At 42.5% G+C, this 15707-nt stretch overlaps 1 protein-coding gene across 3 annotated transcripts in view; it reads left to right on the top strand.

Moving 5' to 3' along the window:
• The window catches only part of ANGEL2 (angel homolog 2), a 1508489-nt gene that overhangs the window by 370934 nt on the left and 1121848 nt on the right, over positions 1 to 15707 (top strand). For all 3 annotated transcript variants that reach the window (XM_044055504.1, XM_044055502.1, XM_044055503.1), the window contains exon 3: positions 13323 to 13744. In XM_044055504.1, coding sequence (XP_043911439.1) covers positions 13323 to 13744 — 422 coding nt within the window. The remainder of the gene's footprint in view (positions 1 to 13322; positions 13745 to 15707) is intronic.

The raw sequence follows: 15707 nt of genomic DNA, 5'->3' as shown, positions 1-15707 counted from the left end.
CATCAGTTAGTGTTCTTTCTAACCTTCCATTTTTTGATTGTTGTTGTTGTGGCCGTCATTTTCCTTTAAGCCTGCCTACTTTCCTTGCAAACCTGTTCAACTTAGAGAGTTCGACTTCTCTTCAGCCCCGTTTTAGTTAGAGGGTATTCCCCTTATTCCCTTTTTTTCTAGAAGCAGCCGTTTAAGTTAGAAGCTGTCCTCAGTTGGGGGAGTTTTCACTGTTTTAGCTTAGAGGCTTTCCCCTTCACTCCTTCCTTCTAAATTAAAAAAAAAAAAAAAAGTTTTGGTCTGTAGTTAAACTTTGTTTATTGGGATTGAAATTTCTGTGTTTATTCAGTGCCTTTGTTTTAGTTACTAGTATTTGTGGGCATACTTGCAGTCTAACGATTCCACTAAAGAGACAAAACCTTCGGGTTTTAAGAAATGTGACTCATGCTGCCAAAAGATGTCCCTTACAGATGGGCATACGAGCTGCGTATATTGTTTAGGGGCTTTACACCTGCAGGACTCATGCTCTATATGCCATGCTTTCAATTCTCGGCTTCTGCAGGAGAGAAAAAATAAACTGATTTTGCGAGGCTTTTTAAAGGGCCCCTTCGATGCTTCCATGGAGGGGACTCAACCAACAAAAAACCAGGACAAATCCACCAAGCCATCATCCTCATCGGCTCCGACATCGGAGTCATCAAAGGGAAAGACAAATCTTCAGCATTGTTGAATGCGAGTGTCTGTTCCGACAAGACTCTCTCTCTCCTGGGGCTCCATCAGTAGTCTCGGAGCCAGCCAGGACTCACAAGAGAACCAGGTCTCCCTCTTTGGAACCGGTGCAGTCTGTTCTGCAATCTCTGCTCATACAGTCTGTGGCAGGCAGTCACCTGTCTTCCACCCATTCCTCTCGATCTTCCAGGATTCTATCAGATAATGATGTGGAGAGGGTGGTGAAGAGGCTTCTCAGGACACTGGCATTAGCAAAATTATCAAGCCCAGCCCATATGGAAGTGGTGCTGACAGTCCAACCAACGTCATTATCGATTCCTCCTCCAACTCCCTTGAGTTCGGAGCCGGAGTGCATGGAAGTTGTTATGGTGGAACCGTCAGTTCCGATAACCTCCGGTCTCTCTGTTCCGACTTCTGCTCTGATCACCTTGTTACCCCATTCTATCAAGGGATCTGCAGGCTGATGCTCCCGTGTCCATTCTGAGGGGGGGAGTGGCATCGGACCCTACTCTCCCTCTTGAAGCTTCAGTGCAGGTGAGCTCAGCTCATACATCGGCCTGAGAGCCATTGCCCTCGGTTCGGAGGAGATCTCCAGGCCCTTTAGAGCCGATGACTCTTTTGGGCCAGGACTGTGGTGCCTTCGAGGTGATGAGGAGTGTGCTGTCCTCTGAGACCACTCCATCCTCGGCTCCATCAGCTCCTTTTCCTTTGGTGCTGGTGTCCGCCTCCAAACCTCCCCTCCTTCCCAAGTGTAGGGAACCCATGCTCCAGGGTGCCCCATTGGGCGACCCCACCTTTTTCGAAACCTCCCCAGAGCATCCCTCAGAGGAGGTCCCTCGGAAGAGGACGTGCAAGAGGAAGCAGTTGGACTCCCCTGAGTCCCTGACATCAGACACAGACTTGGAGGACTTAAAAGGGTCCCCACAGTCCCCCTTTGAGGATGTCTCATTTTCAGACATCCTGTAAATCCTTTGGCAGAGGGGTGGATGGAAGTCCCTTGCCCCTTCTGAAGACTAGTCTTTATACCTGGATGCATTCAGTTCCCGACCCTCCACCTCTTGGGTGTCTCCGCCTTTCGACCCACTCGTGGAGCTCTCCACATACTATAGAACCAGTTCTGTGGAGGCCCAACAAATTTATAACTGCACCAGATGACAAGCTTTTTCTATCTAAGTGCGTGCCTGTCGATGCTGTGGTGGTGGCAGCAGCCACTAAGAAGGAATTAGCGGAAACTTTTTCTTCTGTCCATCCGCTGAACAGAGTCCTGTACGATGGACAGTTATGGAAAGCATATGTTTTCTTCAGCGGCCTTTATGTTTAGGTCGTTTAATTATTTGTCCCACTTTACACACCTTCAGAGGGATCTCCTCAAGGAGTTAGGAGATACAGGATCCCCACAGCTGCGGGAGCTGTGGATAAGGTGGCTTCTCAGCTTGCGACTGTAGTCAACTCCTCCATGCGGCTGATTTTTCGATGGAGCAAGTAGGGCAGCAGGCGCAATAGTTGCCTTATGGAGACACTCCTGGATGCGCCTTTGTCAATTTGTGATGCCCTTCAAGTCTTCCTTTACAAACACCCCCTTTGACGGCACGTCTTTGTTTGGGCCTCAGGTAAAAGAGACTCTTACCATGTGTGAACAGGATGGGAAAAACCTCTCTGCCATGGGAGTGCATTTCTCCGCTCCTTCTGGACTTTATCCGAAAAGTCAGAAGAGCGGGAAGATGTAGTTATGGAAATCCCAGCGAGCTTCGCTTGACACACATGGAGATTTTTCCCCCAGGGGCAGTGGAGGAAATAATAATGGAAGACGCCAGTCTCGTGGCAGGACAGGGTCTGCAGAATCAGGGTGACAGAGATACCTTCTCTGGTAGGCCCTTCCAGTGCTCCTGAAGGGAGGGCCCGACTGTCCGCCTCTGGAGGCAGTCGGGGTCAGATTTTCCTTGTACCCAAAAGCCTGGAAGACAATCACAGAAGATACATGGGTACTATCAGTAATATCCAGGGGTTACAAAATCCCCTTCTCCCAACCATCAATTACAAAAAAAACAACAGTAAATCCCAGATGTTCCACCCAATCTTCGGGATCAAGCAAACCTAGAAGTTCAAAGGTTGCTAGAAGTAAGAGTCATCCAGGAAGTCCCCACATACCAAATCGAGTCCGGAACTTACTCAAGGTTCTTTTTAGTTCCAAAAAAGACAGGGGACTGGAGGTCCATTTTGGATCTCAGCAGACTGAACAAATTGGTCAAGAAAACAATGTTCTGGATGGTAACACTGTACTCCATGCTTCCCTTTTTGGGTCAGGACAGTTGGATGTGCTGTATCGATCTCCAGGATGCGTACTACCACATAAAAATGGACAGGCGATCCAGGAGATAAGTATGCTTCCAGCTGGGAGCCAGTCATTACCAGTTCAAAGCTTTGCCCTTTGGTCTCACCACAGCCCCCAGGGTGTTCAAATGCATGGTAGTAGTTATGGCTTACCTGAGGCATCGAGGATTACGGGTGTTTCCATATCTAGATGAATGGCTCCTTACTTCCTCCACTGAGCATCAGGTAATCAAGGCAAGGGACTCAACAGTTCACACTTGTTCACAACTAGGCATCACCATAAACTACGAAAAGTCTGCCTTGTCAGTATATTACATTTATAGGGGCAGATTTAAACACAATGGCTATGATAGCAAAGCTGCCTCAGGAAAGAGAATCAGCCATTCGTTGTCAAGTTTCAGTCCTCATGGTGAAAAAGAGAATTCAGGCAAGATTTGTCCTCAAATTCTTGGGTTCAGTGGCAGCAGCAATTACTCTGGTCCCTATGGAGCGTTTCCACATGAGAATTCTGCAGTGGCTCCTTTTTGCTCAATGGTCATTCCAGGATTTACCCATGTCACATCAGATTTTAATCATGGAGTCCTGCAAGAAGAATCTAGAATGGTGGATTCACTCCCCTCTGGTGACAATAGGCAAGTACTTCAAGACTTATAGCAATTCAGATGAACAGTATGTCGGTAGTATGGTGCATCAACAAACAGGGCGGAACCAGGTCTTATCCCTTGTGTTGGGAGGCTGTACGAGTATGGTAATGGATGATGTCTTCCCAACGTTTTCTGATTGCAAAGCACATTCCGGGGAAATCCAGCGTGATAGCGGACAAGTTCATCAGGGCGGTTCTGATACCTCATGAGTGGTCCATGAAACAGGAAATTGCAGGCTTGATTTTTCACTAATGGGGCCAGTCATGCTGTGATCTTTTTGCCACCCCCCCTCAGCAACAAATGCAGCAGATACTTTGCCCTAGTCCCGCCGCCGGGACAGTCACCCAGGGATGCACTTGTTCACGATTGGTTCCCTGGACTGCTTTACACTTTTCCACCATTCCCTGTGATCCCTAAGGTTCTTGCAAAGTCACTGGGTTGCAAGATCATTCTCATTGCCCCTTCGTCAGAATGGTTCCCATTCCTTTGGCTTCATCTGCAGGGGGGAGTCTTGGATCCTGGACCCAGTTCCAGATCTCGTGTTGCATCAGTAGGGTGCGCTGCACCCTTCCATTCTAACTCTCAAGCTGACAGCTTGGTTTCTCTACTTCCAGTGTTAGCCAGGCTTCCTGATATTTCATCGGCAGTTCAATACATTTTGATTTCCTACCACAAACCCACTACCAGGAAACTTTATGCTAGTAAATGGACAATGTTCTTTTGTTGGGCAAACGAGAATGAGCTTGATCCCTTTACTGCACCCATTTCAAAGATTCTCTAATTTCTTGCTGAAACTTTTGAGTGAGGATCAGCTACAGCTACTATCCGCGTTCAGTTGGCTGCCATTTCTAATTTTCATGTGGGAGAATTGGACTCTAACGTTATGTTCCATAGATTATGCAAAGCATTCCTAAGAAGTACTATCCTCTTAAGACCTCCAGTAAAAGAACCTCCTCCCCCAGGGATCTAAATTTAGTTTTACCTGCTCTGATTCTTCCCCACTTTGAGCCAGCTGCTACTTGTCCTCTAAAATATTTGACATGGAAGACTTTTTTTCTTGACTGCCATTAACTCAGTTAGGAGGATTTCAGAATTACAGGCCTTATCAGTTCGTCCTCTGTACTTACTTTTCCACAAAGATAGAGTTTTTCTTAGAACCAATCCCTCCTTCCTACCAAAGGTGTGTTCAGAGTACAATTTGAATCAATCCATATGGCTCCCTGTATTCTTCCCCAGTCATGGCAACAAGGCAGAGTATAAGCTCCATCAGTTGGATGTTCATAGACAGTTACATTTTTATTTACAGAGGACCAAGGGCATCAGCAAATCTGACCAGCTGTTTATATCCTTTGCAGAGAATGGAAAAGGTTATTCAGTCTCAAAAGTGACCTTATCTAAGTGGCTTTCAGACACCATCACCTACGTCTACGATTTGCAGAACAAAAAACTTCGAGGAAAAGTTGGAGGGCACTCAACTAGGCCTAGCCTTGGCTACCTCTACTGCCTTTAGATTCGATCCATGTGGCAGCTACATGGGCTAATCCTCGTACCTTTATCACTTATTACAAAGTAGATGTGGCCTCCCAGAACAGGGCATCCTTTGGTTCCACAGTCCTGAAGATTTTTTTCCAGTGAGCCACCCAAGAAACAGGTGCTGGTGATGCGGTCCCAACCAGCAAGAATGAAGGCGAGACAGGGACAACATAACATAAAGAAGTTATGTACTCACCATAACGTTCCATGTTTGTTGTCCTTGATCTCGCCTTCCTTCTTGAATCCCATCCTCCTTTACCCTTTGTGGAGGATTGAGAAGAATTTTCGTTGGGTACACTGGCTGAGTTTCCCTTCAACCATACCAGTTGGCTAGACCTAGACTCCCTTTCTATCCCCTTGCTGATTATTTGCACTTTTATACACAGGTGTACTTATTTTTTACTTGCATAGTCTAGTGTTTTGGGTTATCACAAATAAGATCTGGATAACTCCTGCTAGGCATGTTGGGATAGGGGCTAGCCTCGAGCCAGTAGAAGCTCTTGAGCGTTAGTATACGACCGAGTCGGAGCCGGGGATCGGCTCCGAACCCAGCCAGCAAGAAGGAAGGTGAGATCAAGGACAACAAACATGGAACGTTATGGTGAGTACATAACTTCTTTTTAAAATTACATCATTGGTAATTAGTAATAGAAATTTAAGGTGTATGAAGCCTGATAAAGTTGGGGCTTGGTGTTGATGGACCAAGTGGACTATTCCAGCAGACTTTTAAGTATGTTGCATGATGATGATGTATATAGATTGGTTTCTTCAAATGAAGTCACAGCGGCTTAAAGAGGAATTAAGGTGGCCCTAGACAAGTTATTTGACACCATTCCTCAAGGACTTTGACTTTCTATGTGTGGAACATTCCATTATACCAAACATTTTGGGGATTCCCAAAGTCCACTCTGTTTACAATCCACCCCTTCAACCAGTGGTTGCTGTTCGAGGATTGGTAACAGAACCACTGGCTAAGTTTGTTGGTCTTAAACTCTAAACATTGTTCCAACGATTCCCACTTGTAATTCGTGGCTCGTGGGATTTACTAAACAAATTGAGGAATATTCAAATGAGGGATGAATGCATTTTGGCAACATGTGATATACAAAGTTTGTTTGTTGACACTCACAAGACAAAGGGTTAGAGTGGTTTGAGGAAATGGTTTTGAAATATGGAGCATTATCTGTAATGGGCAATAAACTGGTTATGGAATTTATGGAAATTATTCTTTACAACAATTTTTTAACATTCAACGGGAAATACTTTAAACAGATTTCTGGGGGAAATGATGGGTGCGGCATGTGCCCTTTTGTTCGCCAATCTAGTTTTGCTATGATGGGAACCAGACATTGTTTTTAAGCTTCCCCAGTTTCACAGATGTATAGATTATTGTAGATACCTTGATGATCTATTTATTTGGGATAGTTCCAAAGATGAAGTGGATGAATTTATAGTGTGTTTAACAAAAATAAACCAGCTTTTTGGGCTTGCGTCTTCAACAAATTTAGTGTGTATTAATTTTTTGAACATTAGTCTTATCAAAGGCCCTCAGGGGTTATGGGTTACACAAATCTATAGGAAACCCACTTTTTATAATACCTTTCTGTCTTTCAAGAGATGTCACCTTTTTCATCAGGAAAAGGGGATAAGAAGTAGTCCGTGTATACAGATTTCAAGACTTATCTCTGAAGGCAGTGCTTGTCGACAACAATTCATGGTGTTTAAAGAAATGTCGTTGGATCGGGAGTATCCCTTTGACCTTATAAATCAAGTCCAGGATGAAATTTGGGCAACCAGGGGTGACAGGTATGTCCCTATTATAAGGAATATCATGAAAATGGTTGAGAGAGAGAACAAGTATGGCCGAAACCAAGTCAATATGGTTTTACATTACTCGCTTACTAGAGACGTACAGGAGGTGCTTAGGTTTAAGAAGTTTTCATTTTCAGTTTTGGAACAGTTGTATTTTTGGGGGGATTGGCTGAATTATTTACTGCAAAACTAGATGTTTTGGCAATTGAATGCGGCCAAAACCCCCAGGTTTAAATGGAAATATATCTATTTATAGTGAATTAAAAGAACATCCTGCATCTAGATAGTTTATTTTTTATTTGTGTTTTTTCATGTTTTTTTTGTGTTCTGGTGTTAAGAATGACGCATTGGAGGTTACATTTTTTTGATTGATGAATACGGGGGTGTGTGTTGTTGATTCATTCAAGGTTTTAAAGAGTGTTTTTTTTTTTTTTTTAATAGCACTGTAGTTCTGATGATAGGGCAGCCATGGTGGTGCAGCGGTTAGCGTTGCTGCCTCATAGCAAGAGGTTCTCCAGTTTGATCCTCTGCTGGGGTGCCTTCTGTGCGGTGTCTGCATGTCCTCCCTGTGGTTGTGTGTGTTTCCTCTGGGTGCTCCGGTTTCCTCCCACATCCCAAAGACATGCTGTAGGTGGATTGGACACTCTAAATTGGCCCTAGGTGTGAGTGTGTGCGTGTCTGCCTTCTGTGGAAGGGTGGGCGCCGGGCTGGCAACTTTACGCAGTAAAACTCCACTGCCAATCATGAGCGGACAGTTGATCCACTGTGGCGACCCCTAACCGGGGAAAAGATGAAAAAAGAAAAAGTAGTTCTGATGATGTCTTTAATAGGAGATGAAAGCGTTTAACCTATGTGCATCTTTTCTTGAATAAGTAATGTTTTTGAGAGTTGTGGCTACCTGGAATCAGTTTTCTTTTTATTTTGGATTTTTTTCCGATTCCTGTTCAGAATACCAGAGTTCGAGTTTCATTCTTCCCCTACTTTCTAACAGCAGCACATTCCTTGCTGTCTCCTTTCTCCGCTGCTGTTGTGTTCACTGTCTGTAACAATCCCGTATTGTTCATGTGTTGCAGTATAACCGATAATGTAGGGAACTAGCAAGGTGTTTTGTTAAAATGTAAAAATACCAACTTTGAGATCCCCTTTAATTAATTAATTTACTTATTTATTTGCAGTTGGTTTACCAGGATAGTTGATTGGGCCAAAAACTCGTTTTCAGTGGAGTCCTGGGGAGAAAAGCTCCAAATACAAGAAAAGATTACAGTCATGGTTTTAGGTTGCAAAAAGTACAATTACTACAGAGTACGGTTTTAGGTTACAAAAAGTACAAATACTACAGAATACAAAAACAGTTACATTTAGAAAGAACATTATATTATGGAGTAAATAACAAAGGCTTTACATGTTAGAGAACATTGTATTTTAAGGTAATTTTAGTAATAAGAAGTACATGTTATAGTATCTGAGTAGCTCGTTACTCATGGGATAGTATAAGCTAGTGCAGAGAGTACAACTTAGAGAATGAAGTGTAGCAGATGTTGCCAGTACAAAGAGGAGAAGAGATTATGTAGGGTGGGAGCAGGAGCATTCCCACAGGGATAAAAGATGTGAGTGAAGTGATTTTTTTAATAAAGAGTGATTGGTGGTGGTGCGTATAGAAGGTGGTAGGGAGTTCTAGAGGCATGCAAGGGCACAGGATAGGAGTTTTTACCTGGGGAATGGGTTGGTTTGTACAGTTCTGTTAGGTGTTGGTTGTTGCATCTTAGTAGTCTATCTGGGAGGTGCATTTTGAAGGTAGAGGAGAGGGAGGGACAGAGGGAGGGGTTGAAGATGAGCTTGTGAGCTAGAGTGAGTTGAGTGTAGGTGAGATGATTGGATAGTTCTAACCAATTTAGTTTGTGGAGAGGTACACAATGGTGAGTAGATGACTTATGGCTGGTAGCAAACTTGGCAATTTTATTGTAGCAGGAGGAGAGTCTTGTCTTGAAACAGGACTGTAGGTTAGTTAGGAGTGGGGCACCATAAAGTAGAGAGGTGAAGAGAAATGTGATAGAGAGGTTAAATTTAGTGAGCATTAGTAAACTCCATTATGTTATTGCAAGGAATCCCCCCCCCATCAGTTATATTTAGAGACATCAGCAATATGTAAACTTAAAATATCTAAGCTAACATCTGTGGGAGAAACCCCAATATGTTCTGGCAGTCCGAGTTTCCTCAGCTGTCTGTCATTTTCTAATTATGGACACGTTGTTCAGTAACATTGTTATACATCATCAGGTATGTATCATGGTCAGAGAAGTATTACTAAACATAGAAAAAGTTAAAGGCAGCAGTGAACACAGTTCTTGTTTATGTATAATTATTTACAGAAGCAAGTAAATATTTCACCGTTTTCTGAGTTATTCCACCAAGTTGTAGGGTTTCAGTCTGAACATGTTTTACATTCTCAAATACTTCCTCTGCCTTTCAGTAGGGAGTGGGAAACATAATCTGATGAACTGCAGTCATGGCAAGTGTCCAGATCGAAATTCCAGGAAAGTGTTTTCGGAGAAAGTCTCAGTACTAAGTGTGGCACCCGTGCACTGGCCCAGCAATTAAGGAGCCTCAGTCCTCACCACTAACACCAGTGAGGGGCGTCCACAATGGGAAGGATAACAAATACACAGTAAAGTGAAATTTTCCTTAAGAGCATCACAGTCAGAGCCTAGTGGTCAAGCTAAAACCTCCAACACCTTCTCTGTCCAACCAGTGCTTCGTGTCCCTGCCCAAGTAGCTGACGCACACACGAAACAGCCAGCCAATAAAATATCAAATTCAGTTAGCAGTCATTAATCAAGTAAAACATTACGTTACTTATAATAAAAGAAATATGCAAACATTTTAAAAAGACATACTCCCATGTCATTTATATTGCATTTGCTTTTCCACTAAATATGGTTTTATAGTTATCATAACATTTTAAAAAGACATACTCCCATGTCATTTATATTGCATTTGCTTCTCCACTATTATGATATTATATATGTATTTTATTGGCTGGCTGTGTCATGTGCTACTATGCAATGAAAGGTATAAAATGTATTGTACGTTTAAATGAATTGTAATGATAACTGAGGAAGGGTGTTTCCCGAAAGCTTTTATCTTGTATAATAAATTAAGTGTTTCTACTACTGCGGACTTATTATTCTGTGAACTTAGTAACACTGTTCTTGGTGGATTAATGCAGCTAACTCATCTACATTGAGATCTTGAGCTTCTAAGACGGGAAGGAGGCTGGTCTTTAGAATCCCCTTCCCAGGAGGAACCCGTGTTCCTTGAGATTTTTGGCTCTGGATCAGCAGTTCTTGGTGTTCCCCTATCTAGATGATTGGCCCCTTACAACTCCTACTTCAGCTATGTTCCAACCTGGGAATTAAAGCGAGCCGCGGCAAATTTCACTTTTCTCCACTACATGTTCTGGAGTTCATAGGAACCCATTTGGACATGAACACTCAAATTGCAAGGTTACAGGAGAACAGGTTACTTGCTCTAAGAAATCAGGGTGAAGAACTTTCCTATCGGACGCTGACTGCAAGATTAATCCTTGAACTTCTAGGATTGATGGCAGCCTCCATCACTTTGGTCCCCTTGGCAAGGTATTATAGGAAAGTGTTATAGTGGAATCTGGTGGTCCAGTGGTCCATTAGATCCCAGCCCATGACTTTTCCAATCTGCTTAAAGATCTGCAAAAATTATATAGCTTGATGGATAAAGTCTGCAGAGGTGTTTTGGGGCTTTCCTTTTGTTCCTCCCTCTTCCAAAGGCACAGTGACTACAGATGCTTCCCAAATGGGGGTGAAACATTACCAGGGGAAGATGGTCCAAGACACATGGACCCCATCAGAGGCTAATCCTTCACATCAGTGAAAAGGGTAGCCCTACTAGCATTGCAGGCCCTTGGGGTAGCCCTACTAGCATTGCAGGCCCTTCAGGATGTCCTTCCTCTAGGGGTGATTTCTGTCCAGACTGACATGCTAGTAGGCTGGTACATCAACAAACAAGGGGAACACACTCATATACTCCCTTTGTTGAGAAACAATGAGGGTGTGGCAATGGGTGATGTCTTCCAGCCACTTTTTGATAGCAATGTACATACCTGGAAAGACCTCACCTCTAGTGGACAGGTTGAGCAGATCTATTCTGCTACCTCACAAGTGGTCTCTCAGTCTTAACAGTGGCGAGACAAGTCTTTTGTCATTGGAGCCAACCATGGTGTGATCTTTTTGCTTCTCCCATCAGTTCCAAATGCAGCAGGTTCTTTGCTCTTTCCCTTGGAGTAGTAGTCCCTGAGAGACACTCTGATCCAAGATTGGCCCTCCAGTCTCCTATATGCCTTCTCACCAACTCCCCTAATTCTGAAATTCCTGCAGAAGACATTAAAGTGCAAGATAACGGTCATCCTCGTTACCCCTTTTTGACCTCAACAGGTGTGGCTTTCCTTCCTTTGGCCTCTTCTAATACTCTCCCCATGGGTGCTGGATCTGAATCCTTATCTCCTGTCTCATCCATCCGAAATGCCTCATCTGGACATCAGTGTCCTAAGACTAGCCGCATGGTTTCTCCATTTCCATTGATGGCTAGTCAGTCCAGGCTTTTAACCCAAGTGATCTGTATTCATTCTTCTTTTCAGAAACTATCCACTAGGAAAGTTACAGTTGGATTTCACAGGGAAATTTAGACCACCCTTTCAACCCCGATATCAGCAGTGTTAGTGTTCCTTGCCTCCATTTTCCATAACAGTGCTAGTTAGTTAACCGTCAAGGTTCTGGCAGCGAACTCAAACTTCCATATTGGAGAGTATTACATGTCTTTAACTTCATTGAAGTTGTACAAAACTTTCCTGAGAGGTACTTTTCTTTTTAACCCTCCACTCAAGGATCCTACTTCCCCTTGGGACATGGCAATCTTGCTTTAAGAATTGACCCAAGCTCCTTTTTTCAACTAGAAGGGTGTCAGAACTCCAAGCCCTGACTTGCCAGTCTCCATATAGAGTTTTTCCAGAAGGGCAAGGTTTCTTTAGTACTGATCTCTGCTTTTTGCCTAAATAGCTTCACAGAGTTCACTTAATCAGAGCATTAATCTACCAGTCTTCTTCCCAATTTTTTTGATTAAAGAATACATGCTGCATTTATTGGATGTGCAGAGACAATTAACACTTCTACCTTCATCGAACTAAACACTTTAGAAAGTCAGATCAGTTGTTTCATGTTCTAAAGCCAAGATGGTTTAAAGCATGTCAAAGGGTTACCCTAGCTTAGATGGTTGATTAGTTGTCTCAAAAATATATAAGCAAAAAGGTTTGACCTTACCTAGACCGCCAAAAGCACACTCAACAAGAGCTGTTTCCACTTCTTCAGCCTTCTTTGCTATCATCTCAATTGATGACATTTGTCTGCTGCTACCTAGTTTGATGTTCATATCTTCATTTCCCATTACAAATTGTGTCTGCTTTCCATAGATAGAGCAACTTTTGGCTGTGCCGCTGTCTGGAACATCCTTTCATGAGATTGGTTTTGGACTCTGTCCCATCAGTTGAGGAATGAATAGAAAAGACAATTAAGTTATATACTTAACTATAGGTCTGTGTTGTCTGTTTCCATCATTCCTCAACACCCCCCCCCCTTTTCCATCTCAAGGAAGGGATTTCTTCCTTTGGCTTCCATTATAACTGTATGGGCTGCCATTGGTACAGAATTACATACTCTTGCAGCTCCAGTGCAAATTTTCTTTTGCTCTGTCATGCATTCATTTGGTAGTACATATTTATAATTTATGTAATGATTCCTGCAGGATATGAGGGCAAACTTGGTTTGAGGTAATGTTGGGAACAGGAGGGGGTTATGGGTAAGGGGAGGAGCTTGAGTTACAGATTCGAAGTCTGAAAAAAGTGATCCAAAGTCTGTTTTAAAACCCATGGGGAGAAACAGAACACGTATCTGTTAAGGTAAGTTTATAACTTTCGTTTTTCCACCATTTTGTACTACATGGTTCCCAGCTCTGTATTTTTTCAAAGCCAACATGTTCTGCCTACTTGTATTTGTCTCTCATGTCCTGAATTACTAACTTGACCACAAGATTAGCAGAGTGAGAAAATCAGTGTGCTGTCATCATTCATTTTTAGTACAGTCTTTTTAATTTGTTTATATTAGAAATAATTTATAAGAGTAGATTGTATGACTTATTGTACAGGAGTTACTGCTATGACTGATATCAGATTTCAGGGCTTGTTATTTTACTTTTTTTCAGGTTACCAGTGTGAGTACAAGATGCGAACAGGAAGTAAACCAGATGGCTGTGCAATATGTTTTAAACGATCCAAATTTACACTGGTGGAAGCAAAACCTGTAGAATTCTACCGCCGTAGTATTCAGCTGCTTGACAGAGACAATGTTGGGCTAATTACACTGTTGCGGCCTATAGTTCAGTGTGATACCCCTTCTAATATCTGTGTGGCAAATACTCATCTACTGTATAATCCAAGGAGAGGTGATATTAAGCTAACTCAGCTGGCAATTCTTCTTGCAGAGATGAACAGAATGGCCTGTCAAGAAGATGGTACATACTGTCCTGTTATCCTTTGTGGTGACTTTAATTCTGCCCCATTTTCCCCACTTTATGACTTTATTGTAGAAGGAAGACTGAACTATTATGGACTTGCTATAGGAAGGGTAAGCAATTTATTTATTTTTCCTGCAGGTGTAAGAAGTGGCTGAAGTTTGTTATGGGCTCTTCTTCAGAATTCTTAGTTATTTCTGATGTAAATTAAAACTGATTTGACTGATATTAGCTTAGATGCCATCATGTATTTTTTTTACATACCATTCAAGATATGCTATGAAGAAAGTACTTTTTGAAATGTTATTCTGCACATGTATAGAAAGTAGTTCAAATTGATCCCAATGAACAAGTAGTCCCTTTTTGTGAATTTCTGTCCTGTTGTTTTTAGGTTTTATAAAAGCAGTTTCCTCTTGAACTTCTTGGTGTACTCTGATACTGGAAGTTATTCAGTGTTACTAAACCAGCAGTCAGGGTTGTCTTTTCTGCTGCAGTGTATGGTCATGCCTGTACCTCTTGTTGTTTTTTTTCTTTTTACCATGCTGAATGACTACATCACCATTTGGGATGCCAGGTCACAGTTTTTTGTTTTCTGTAGTCACTCTGCTTTTGTGACCTTGCACCCCTTCAGCCGACAAACTGCCAGCTGAATACCTACAACTAGCAGCATCAGAACTAGCTTACCCAGTCTCGATCTTAATTAACAGAACAATAACCGAATCTACTATCCCATCCTGCTGGAAAGTCTCCTATATTATTCCCCTCCATAAAGGAGGTAACTCTAATGAACTTTCTAACTACCGACCTATAGCCCTACTATCTCCTCTATTTAAAATCATGGAACGTTGTATTCACCATCAACTCCTAAATCATCTCTTGCAAAATAGCCTACTAGTAGACTCGCAACATGGTTTTAGGCCCCACCATAGTACTTCCACCGCCCTTCTCTCCTTCACCGACACAATAAACAGAAATCGCAATAACAACTTTTTCTCCTCTGCCCTATTCCTAGACCTCTCAAAAGCCTTTGATATCGTTAACCATCAACTACTCCTAGATACATTGACATCACTATCACTTGACTCTTCAGCAGTACAATGGTTTGACTCATATTTGAATGATAGAAAACAAGCTGTCCTCTGGGACAGCCATATATCCTCCCAGCTCCCAGTCACTATCGGTGTTCCTCAAGGATCCATCTTAGGACCCCTCCTCTTCTCTACATTTATAAATAACCTGGCTACTTCACTCCCAACATCCACTTGTATTCAGTATGCAGATGATTCAACTCTCATCTGTTCTGCTTCATCTTCAGGAGAACTCCACTCTTCCACCCAGAAAATCTTTACTGCGGCAGAAAAATGATTCTAACATATCTGTCTCCTCCTTAATCTCAAAAAAAACAAATTACTACTCTTTACACCAACACTTAAATCTGCCCCAATCTCATTTTCCATTACGTCTGGCAATGGCACTATCATCAATCCTGACTGTTCCACTAAACTCCTAGGCATTACTATAGACAATCAACTGAGTTTTGACTGTCACATTGATCTAACCATCAAGGCTGTTAATAAAAAGTTAGGTGCCCTTTATAGACTTAAGCCCTTTCTTACTGCAGCTACCCGAGTGTCTCTAGCCCAAACTCATCTCCTATCTACACTACTGTATGCCTCCCCCTCATTTATTAACATTTCAAAAGCTAACCACCAGAAACTAGCCACAGCCTACCATAGTATTGCCAGGTTTGCCACTGGTTCCCCATATCGAACTCACCATTGTCATAATCTCAAAAACCTTAACTGGCTAGAACTACAGAATCAAATTCTCCTACAGCAATTAGTCATCACATATAAAATTCTCCATTACCCCTCTAATACACCCATACTTAATAACCTTATCGCCCCATACAAAAATCTTACTTCCCTTCGCTCAGCCAACAAACTTCTAGTAGCTACTCTCAAATCCTACAATAAAGCAGGTGACTCCTTATTTGCCAATATTGTTGGATCTCACTGGAATAAACTTCCCAAAGAACTAACCACTTTAGGCTCATCCCACCTTTTCAAAAAACAA

This window comes from Protopterus annectens, chromosome 1.part2, assembly GCF_019279795.1.
Source record: "Protopterus annectens isolate FY-2018-M chromosome 1.part2, PAN1.0, whole genome shotgun sequence".
NCBI classification, from domain to species: domain Eukaryota; kingdom Metazoa; phylum Chordata; order Ceratodontiformes; family Protopteridae; genus Protopterus; species Protopterus annectens.
This window is presented reverse-complemented; position numbering and strand designations above follow the sequence as displayed.